The 10,656-nt window shown below is 30.7% G+C and overlaps 1 protein-coding gene across 1 annotated transcript; it reads right to left on the bottom strand.

The window, feature by feature from the left end:
* Positions 1-7,145: 7,145 nt before the first annotated feature.
* LOC107894446 (flavonol sulfotransferase-like) lies at positions 7,146-8,162 on the bottom strand. Its single transcript, XM_016819720.1, has one exon. It carries the CDS (start codon positions 8,160-8,162, stop codon positions 7,146-7,148), a length of 1,017 nt encoding a protein of 338 aa, XP_016675209.1.
* Between the last annotated feature and the right edge of the window lie 2,494 nt (positions 8,163-10,656).

Genomic DNA, 10,656 nt, shown 5'->3' with positions numbered 1-10,656 from the left:
TTAATTCGTCGATTTCATCGCTATGTTGGGTGAATATCAATCGACTCGTGTTAAAACGGTATGTCCTTCTTACAAAAAAAAACGAAACTTGAATTTTTTTTTGTTTTGATCGGATCATGTTTCAATGTTACCTTGAACTTGTAATTTCAAAAAATAAGACAACACGTATTTTTGAGATACCAATTTTTGGGCGTCGCGAGGGTGCTAACACCTTCCTCGCGCGTAACCGACTCCCGAACCCTAATATTTCTCTGGATTTTGACGTAGACCTAAACTCAGCCTTTTACTTGTTTTAATAAGAGATCTAATAGGTTTACGATCACACCTAGGAAAAAGGATCGGTGGCGACTCTCTGTTTATTTCAAAAATCAAACATCAAATTTCAAACTTTTTTTTTCAATAAATCGCCACAATTAGCGACCAAGTTAAGCTAAAATTTTTACGTCGCTACACTCAATACAAAAGAAATTGATTAAAAACATTTCATTGTTTTGTAAACTTTTGCATATGCGCCACTCTCATGGAAAATGAGGGTTTTAAGGATGAGAACAGAACCTTCTGGATTGAGAAAGATCTGGTAGTGGTCCTTGCTCAAGGAACTTTGCATCAAGTTGTCGATGATGATGATCTTTGTTTGAACTTACAATAAAAGCGTGGAAAGGATATCCAAGATTTTCAATTATTTTCTGGTGGGTTTTTATTTTAGTAGGCTGGGAGAAACTGATGGTTATTTTTGCAAGAATTCATTCAAAATTAAGATTAAAATGATTATTTAAATATTTTATTATTTTAAATCGTTAGATGTTCAAATACGAACCTTAAAGCAATCTATAAGATAACGTATAAATTTATCATTTTAAATACATCATTTAAAGATAAGTTAGAATAACAAATTCAATCTGTATGGTAATATTTTTAATTTATGGAAAAATAATATTTTATATCATTCGTATTATTTATATTTGTAAATATAAACTTTAGTGAAATATTGTATAACTTATCTTTATTCTCCTATTTCTTTTTTTTCTTTTTTTTAACTTTATTTGTTGGATGTTTTCTTTCCTTTCTTTGTTCTCATTCCATTCTTTCCAAATTTACAACTTCGCCTTCGAATTATATAGATATATATGTATATTTTTCTCGTTCATCATTAAATATTTGTTTTAATTTATTGTTTAAGTTTACTTCAAAAAAAATTAAAATAATAATTCAAATACTAATATATATATATAATCAAAGTCAGATGGTAAATAAACCCCTTCTTTTTCTCTCTTTCCTTCCATTCCTTGCCCTTCCCAGACAATAATTTAAAAAAAAACAGCAACTTAACGTGTCAAATGTAAATGAATTATTACACTAACAAATTCACAAGCAATTTGTGATATGCCTTCTTTAATTAATTTTTATTTTTAAAATAATTTAAATACACTTGTCTAACATCATTGGATTTGGTTTTGTAGACAAATTGGACATTTCGTTTTGGGTTTGAAGCAGTTGGCAACTACACGTTTTGGTCCAAACTGATTAGCTTTCTTCGCCATTAAGCACTCTATATCAAATTACCATTTTATTACCTTTATTAACTTCAAATTTTAAACTTTATTTTTATATTTAAATTGACTTTCAATCTCAAATGTTTCGTTTTAATTCTAACTTGGTTTTTGATAATAAAAAACCATGTCATTATTTTAACTAAAATAATTAATTATATCAAGTATAAATTTAAAGTAAAATTGGATATGCGGTGTGGTACGTTTAGATTACTTTTTGTCTCACGCTATAATATTGTTATAATATTTAATCTCACCGCCATTGCTGTTTTTACACTAACCATAAGTAAACACACTCATGATCAACCTAAATTTGACCACTGATCGATTAACTAAATTAAATTGATTCGATCAGTTAATTCGATTTTAACCGAGCTATGAACACCTAATTAATGATCTAACATAAGAAAAATAATAATAATGATATTTTAGTAATTGAATCAATAATAATACATAAAAACAAAATCAGGTACGTCAATGCATCCAATATAAACACCACCACCGAAGCAGTATGGATGCATAGTATTTAGTATGTAAGGGATGAAGATGACAGAGTGAGATTAAGGTAGGGTGCTCCATTTCAAGCGTATGATAATAGTTAAATGGTGGGGTATATATGTTTTGCCATAATTTGACAAAAGGAGATGTAAAACCGAAAAAGGAGAGTTGATGTTGCCTGCTTTAGAAAATTAGCCATAGCCTGCGCTCATGGCTAGCAACAGACTATCAAGCTAATGGTTCCTCATCTGCCAAATTTTCTTCTCTCATCAGATTTCTGTTGGCACTTAGTTTTGTAGAGTTTAGAGTTTTTTTTCCTTTTTTTAGTTTATTTTGAGTCGGATTATTTTTTATTTTTTATTTGTATTCATCGAGTTATTTTAGATTATGGTGATATCATGATTAGTTATTCAAGTTTAATTTAATATATAAATTATTTTAAATCGAAACATTTTACTTTTTTTTGTTTAATTAGTAAAGTTCAATTTATTAATTTTAAAATTAAAATTAAAATTAAAAATCAAAATAAAATAAATTATTTAATTGGTTTAATTTTATTACAAATTAATATCATATAATGTCTAAAACTACCTATAGCTCCTAAGAGAGATAATGTGCTTTTGTGTACTCAAACTCACGTCCTCCTACACTGATAAAAATACCGATACTAATTGAGTTAATACTCAGTCAATAATGACAACCCTTCCTTGCAACTAATACAATATGAAAGAGACAATAAAAATAATTGCAGATTTAAACTTCCAGTTTTTTACTGAATTTTTTTTTAAAAGTTTTAGTATTTGAGAGGTTCCCCAATTATAGGAATTGAATCAAATTAGCTTTTCTATTATTAAATGGATCAATTTAGTTATTATACTATTTAAAAGAATTAAATAAATCTAAATTGTAATAAAGTTAATATTTATTGTATAAAAAATATTTTGAAAATTATTTTTCACTTACAGTTCAATTCCAAAAAAAAATTTATTTATAGAACTGTAAAAACTTCAAAAATATTAACTCTATTAAATAATAAATGATATTTTTTAAACAACAGGGGTTGGATCTATTTCAATTTAATCTTATTTAATTTTTTTTGATAGTAGAAGAATTAAATTGATTCATTTAATAATAGCGTTTCTCATAATCATAGCAAAATTCGATTAATATTTATTATCGTCTCGACATTTTATAAAATTCTTATGCTTTTTATAATTTTTTATGATTTTTAAATATTTTTAATGATCTTATAATTTCTAAAAATTTTAGATTTTATAATCTACTATATATTTTTAAAGATTGCTACATTTTTTAAATATTTTTTGTTAAACAACATTTACAAATGAATTTAAATAAATAATTTTCTAGTTTAAATAATTTTAAAAATTTTCATTCTTTTAAGGACATTAACATTCATTAATTGGTGCCAGTGTGAAGGATTATCTTTAACAGAATTATCATTTTTTACTACGAAGCTCGAAAAGGGGTTGTGGATACTGCCATACGAACATCAAATATTGGATGTCTTATGCATAGACTTGTTGAAGTAGTTCAACAGATTGTTGTACGTAGAATAGATTGTGGCACCGCCCAAGGGATTTCTATGAGTCCTCAAAAAAGGACGCTTCCAGAAAGAAAATTTATTCAAGTATTAGTTGGTAGTGTATTAGCAGACAATATATATATGGGTCCACGATGCATTGCCATTTGAAATCAAGACCGTTAGTCAACAACGGTCAAAGAGTCCATTTGCCCATGTTTGTAACTTGAGGGGTTCAATTGAGCATAAAATATTTGTAAGCCATCATTTTAAAATATAATGTTGGTTAAAATATGTCATAGATTCTTATATTTTTTTTTCTAAATTTGGAATTTAGTCTATATACTTTTAATTCCAAGAATTTAGTCTTTTTACTTTTTAAATATCAAAATTCAAGTCTAATTGTTATTACTATTAATTTTTTTTGTTAAAGTTGGTGTGACATTTTGAAGAAAAAAAAAACATATTTCCTTTGTAGCAATGTAACTAAAAATTTGATTTTATAATAAACTTGAATTTAACAAAATAATCTTAACAATATTAACAATTGAATTTGAATTTTGAAAAGTAGATGAATTAAATTTCAAATGTAAAAAGAATACAAAAATCTATAGTATATTTTAACCCATCATATATCATTACATTTTTTTTAAAGGGTTAATATATAAAGAAGTATCTAAACTAGATTGTTTATGGGCCAAGCCACCCGAATTGGTCCAAAGGCTTGATTAAAAGTGGAAGGGTTTTGGCAAAAATATAAACCCGAAAAATGAGTTTTGGCAAAAAATAAGGCTGGCCTAAATTCACAAAAGGAAAAAAAAATGCTATTTTTTGTTATTTTAATGTTATTTTCTTGTTGTTTTCTCCCTATTTTGCTACTATTTCACTATTATGTTACTATTATTTTGTTTGTTATTGTTTGGATATTGTATATCACTTGTTTTATTGTTAATTTTGTTATTATTTTACAAGCATTTGCTTGTTAAGTTGCATCTATCTTAGTGTTATTTAAGTATACATATTTTTTAAAATTTATTTTTAATTTGTTGGAAAATATTTATTTTAATATTTTTAGTATTTTTGATGTATTATATATATTTAAAAATAATATAAAAAATTAATACGAGCAAGTCAGGCCCAGGTTTTAATATTTTTATTCGGGTTAGGGTTGACAGTTTTAAGCCCATTTTTTGGTTGGATCAGGCTCGGGCATAGCAAACAGGCCTAAAATTTTTGTTAGGCCCAATCCGACCTGGCCCATGAGCACCTCTAATCTAAACTTACAACTTATATTTACTTGATATCTAAACTTTTTTTTGGACTTAATTGGTACTTGAACTTAGAAACTGTAAGACAACTTAGTACTCTTTTTAGGTACTTGACTAACACCGTTAATATATACTTATGTGGCACTGACGGCCAATATCATAATGATATATGATATCCTTATATTTTGATAGATGACAAAAAAATTAAAAATATTTATAAAAATTATAATATGAAGTTGTCACATGTTATCATGTATTTGGTTATCAATGTCACACCAGTACTATTTTAATATATTTTAACATTATTAATAAGTTATCTATAATTTTTAAATTTAAATATTAATTAGGTAAAAAAAATATGAAGTAGGAATAAATTTGAATACCTCTAAATATAAAGAGAAAATAATAATTCCATATACCTTTCCTTACCAACAGAAATACCGTCACTGATACATCTACTTTCCAAAAAGAAAGGACACTGAGGCTTTTAAAAAAAGAACAGGTAAAAAACCCATTTCATTTGAGTTCAAAATTATAGAAATATTGAGGTTTTACCGACCCTAGATAAAGCAATGGCCCAATAGATCATCCTTTGATGACCTAATTGATTCCCATTAATGAACCGAGCCGCCAGCAAAAAGCCGTATTTTCATATGTCATAACCATGGCGTCAGCTTGAGTTGGTGGGAACATGATGATATTGGTATTGACGTGAACCATTTATTTCCTGTCACCCGTCTTTACCCATAAGTTTCACCTCAACATCCCATTTTACCCTTCATTTCATTTATTCCTCATCTCCCTTCTTTACAGACAATCACATGGGCATTCTTGTAAACTACTGGATCCTCCTCCATCAATGACTTTTTCCCATAAAACGTCATCATCATCATTATCACATCTTTGTAATGACACACTCTATCAACAGTCAACCAACACGGTTTCTACTTCTTCATCTTCACTGGTAAGTCAATTAAAACCCCATTTTCCTCTTACTTTCCTTTCCTCCCTTGATATATGTATATGTATATGTATATGTATATGTATATGGTTGTTCATGTTCTGACTCCAAGCTTCCACAGTAACTGAAACATGGAGAATGAAAGGAAGAAGAGAAAAATGGGGAATGAAGAGGAAAAAGACGATGAAGATGAAGATGAAGATGATGATGAAGAAGAGAAAGTGGAGAAGTTCTTTGCTTTGATAAGGAGCACAAGGGAGATGCGTGATCGTCTAAGAAACGCGGCGGTGCCTAATGGACCAAAAGAGGAAGAATATCAGAAGAAGAAACAGGAAGATAAGGCGGTTGTTGTTGGTGGTGGTGGCGTCGGACAGTGGAATCCAAAGTTCCAAGCAGAGGATTTCATGGAAGGTTCCATATCCAGGTCTGGGAATAATTCTTTGGGGTTGAATGTTGCAGGCCCTTCCAGTTCCAAAGTACAACGTGAACCGGAAAAAGGAACCGAGGACGACGGCGGAGGAGAAGGTGGAGGTGGTTTGGACCTTAAGCTTTCTTTATCTTTGTAGTTGGCATATGAATTCATATGGTGATTGTTGATGGATGTTAATAGTGGTCTGTCTTGGTGTTTCTGTATGTAAAATTGTGGCTCTGCTTGGTTTGTGGCTCTGCTTGGTTCAAGTTTCAGAGGCAAGCCTCTGGCTGTGGAAATTGAAAGTAGGGCCATGGTGGTGGGAATAGGGTTACTTAAACAAGTAAAATAAGCATTTGAATATGCAATTCTTTTTCGCTATGATTTTAAAAATGGGGTTACGTTTTCAGGCCTAAATAGCCAATCGGCCTAACTGTAACTTGGGGGTGAATTTCACTTTCTATCACATATGTACAGGCTGATAGACTCAAATATGTAGTTTTGTATTAATTGGGTGCTTCAAGTTTGTTTTCAGTCTATTAACTCAGGTATTTCGAGACCTAATTTCAAGGTTTCCGACTTACCAATTTACTAGTTTGCAGGGCCTTTGACATAGGAACTTGCACTTGCTTATCACAAGGCCAGGTTTGGGTTTCAAACAAGTCGATTGCAGTTCTTGGCAAAATAAAAAATATGCATCTATTCATATTTGAATCTATGCCAATTATATTGAAAATACTTTAAATTTATTATTTAATAAAAGTTTCATTATTTATTATATGTTATTTTTAAATATATATTATTAAAATCGAAGATCGAGAAATTAAAATACATTGTGCTCTAAAAAAGAAAACTCACTACATTGTTAGAGGACCGACACAATGGGCATGGAGGATAACTTGATCAAACCATTGGGAAGTCAGTGAAAGCTAAACCCAGTACCTTGAAACTTTTGTTCAGTAATCTTATCCAATATCTCAGACATTTGAGGTGACAAATGGTTAACCCAATCTCCAACTTCACCTTTCCTAAAGAAATCAGAATTACTCATAGGATTTTGCCGACTTCTGGTGTCACTTTTGTTCACATCTTGATTGCTCAAACTCTCAAAACTACACAACTTCACTATTTCTTCCACAATCCCGTTCTTTTCTTCCTCCGGTGAAAAGGGTACCCCCAAGTACTCCGCCACTTTCCTCACACACCCTGAAGGCTCCTTCTTTACATCTTCATACTTCAAGCACAACACCTTCTTTGGCCACTCCAAACTAGCTTTCCAATACCCCAAAACGTGATCCCAAAACGGTCCATAGTGCGATACCCCGTTGGAAAACAACTCAAAGGCTTCCTCTAGTGGAAGTGGTGGCAATTCTTTGGGTCTCAACTTGTTAGCGAAATGCCACTTCGAGACTAAAACATCTTTAGGGTCTCGGCAGATGTAAACGAAACGACAAGCCGAGGAGGCATCATCCGTCATGCATTTCGGGAACAAAGAGTAAGGAAGGTGAGTTGAGAGAAGTCGAGGTGAAAGAAGTCCATCAATGGAAACAGTTGACCTATCTCCACGAATATGTGCTTCGAGAAAGTGGACCAAGTCTCGTGGGTTTGCCTTGCTCAAAGGATGGTCATTGAAATCAAAAGAATTCCGATTAATAATGGAGAAAACAAGGGCTCGTAGCCACGTGGTGCCGCATTTAGGGGACGTTGCAACGATGATGTCCGTCGGACGAGGGTTGAAGTGGTCATCGATCAACATGCTTCCTCGGATGCCGTGATTTGATAACCAGAAGCCTTGGTATTGAAGAAGCTGGTCTAACCACCAGCCTTTACTTCGAGGGAGAGTGGGCAGCAGTTCATTCATCTTTTTGTATGTCTTTTGGTACCCTTCATTGAGTTCTAATTCTTTCTGAATGCCAAAAAATTTTGAATTCTCCATGGCGAAGGAAGATGCTAAATTGCTAGATATCATGGAAAAAGGAAAGGATTTGCGAATGATCGGTTTTAGAGTAATTTTTTAATTGCAACGCTGCATTTCATCATCACTTATGTCATATGATGCAGAAGTTTTAAATTAAATATTTATTTGTTTACAGAAAATAAAATTCATTCAAATATCAACTAATTTAGTCGTCTTTATATCAATATAATATTTTTTAAAATAATATCAATACGACTTAATCAATTCAATTCCAGTTTTTACATATAATATGATTCGTTTAGTCAAAACTCTATAGACATGTATATATATATAAATCTGCTTATACCGATGTAAAATTAAAATTATTTTAGATATTTTTATATATTTTGTACAATTAATATTTTAATAATTTAACAATTAATTTTATCAATATAATTATATTTGTCATGTATGTAAAATTTCGAGTCAATTTGATATCTTTATTATGTCGATCTAAAAAATATATATATTAATATTTATTGAACGATATAAAATAAGTAACTAGAAATTTTAAAATTACATCAAATTTAACTTGTATGATCCATGTTAATAGAATATAAAATTTAACGGTTAAAACATTAAAATATGTAACTCAACTTTATTCTTACACCGGCATAAATGGAACACTACATGTATATATATAAACTCAATGCTAAGCTTGATGACCTGTCTAAATGTCACATGGACAATTATCTTTTTTAATAATTTTAAATAAATAAAGTAAGATTTGATGAATAACTAGAATATATTTAAATTTAGATAAAATAAATCGTTTAGGAGTTTTTTTTTTGGAATCATTCGTAATTTTCTTGGAATCATTTTCTTGGAATCATTTATAATTGTCCTTGTACTTTTCAATAACGTAGTTCGAACTTATGTCTGCCTTTAGGAGTATAATGCACCTAATTGCTGCATCGTTGATATTTATGAATGTTTTTTAATTATATAATTATAAATTTTCTTTAAGCAAAATTCATGTGGAAGAATAAATTTAAAAACTTTGAAATATTTTTTATATAAATAGTGAGAATAATAATATTTTCAAGACTTTTTTTTTGCAATTTAAAAAATAATATTTTTTAATCGGTGTCGTTGATGTGTTAGGCGGCACCATCGAGCACTATATATACCTCAAACCTGACCAAAAATTTGTTAGTTGTATATTATGTTTTGTTGAAGTTTCTTTTATCAGTTTTAGAGAAGAGAAGGGTTTTTTTTCTTTTTTTAGCAGTTTGTTGAAGTTAGTATCGAAGATGGATAACTAATTCTTTGTATACATTCATTTCAATGGAATAATTTTACAAACAATTGTTGGTTGTATATTTGAATATCATTAGAAGATAGGAATGAGGTTTAATAAAAATGTGTCTGTCACTGATATGAAAGAAAAAAATCAATACAAAAATTGCTCGACGTTGTGAGAGGAGGATATCGAGACTATTCTACAAATTTTCAAATTCGTCAAATCTTATCAAATTTACCGAGATAAAACTTTTAAACAATAAAAACGTGAAAACAATGGTTGCACTGTATAGCCAGACTAGAAGGGTGAATACTGAACCAGTTCAGTTGTTTGCCAAGTTAGCAGATGTGGAACTCGTTAAAGATTTCACTCCATTAAGTTAACAATACAGAGTTCAAGACCCGTGTACGGAGGTTCTGAGAGCATCTATCGATAAGCGATCGTTTGTGCACGAATTTGACATCAATCTTAACGTTGGATGGGCAAAATAATACGGTGGTGGAGCAACATCGACATAGGCCAAAAATCCACACCATGCTTGTTTATAGATATATTCAGTTGTGATTGAGATTGATGCGAATGGTGGAGATAAATTTGATAATAATGGTTGTCTTGATCATAGGTGTGAAGATTTTAGTGACCCCGATTTAGATTAGATTCCAGATGATATCGACGACGAAGGCACAGATGATGATGAAAATGTTTACGCACCTTCGATCGAGAACTCAAGTCGTGGCATTATCATACGCAATGACCTTGCGGTCCACATGTTGAACGTTGATTCTGATGCGGCGCATGCATCCAAGTGTTTCAATATAATACTTGCTCATCGGCTGGCAAAATATCCCAAATCAGAAGAATTGTTTTTGGGCCAACAATTCGCGAACAAGGATGATTGCAAATTTGCTATCAAATGATATAACATGAATGCCGGTTAACTACAAAGTCGCTGACTATAAGCAGACAATATATGTTGGGGAGTGTTAGAGGTCGACAGAAGTGTGCAAGTGGCGCATATAAGCTACATTTATTTAGAAGTTCCAACTGTGAGAGATCTGAAAATATATTAAGCCTCATACATGCACTTTTGCACGTTTAACACAAAACTATCGCAAACTTGATTCGAAAATTATCTACAATTACATCATGCCACTGATTAAAGACACGTCCATTATTTCTGTATTAGTCCTAATTGTTGAAATGCAATAAGTATTCCAATATCAAGTGTCA

Source organism: Gossypium hirsutum, chromosome A13 (genome assembly GCF_007990345.1).
Source record: "Gossypium hirsutum isolate 1008001.06 chromosome A13, Gossypium_hirsutum_v2.1, whole genome shotgun sequence".
Lineage (NCBI taxonomy): Eukaryota > Viridiplantae > Streptophyta > Magnoliopsida > Malvales > Malvaceae > Gossypium > Gossypium hirsutum.
Note: the sequence above shows the minus strand (reverse complement) of the source record. Positions and strands in the feature narration are given on the sequence as shown.

What these genes read in the sequence shown, in the direction of transcription:
- LOC107894446 (XM_016819720.1), bottom strand. Translation starts at nt 8,162, where the DNA reads ATGGAGAATTCAAAATTTTTTGGCATTCAGAAAGAATTAGAACTCAAT.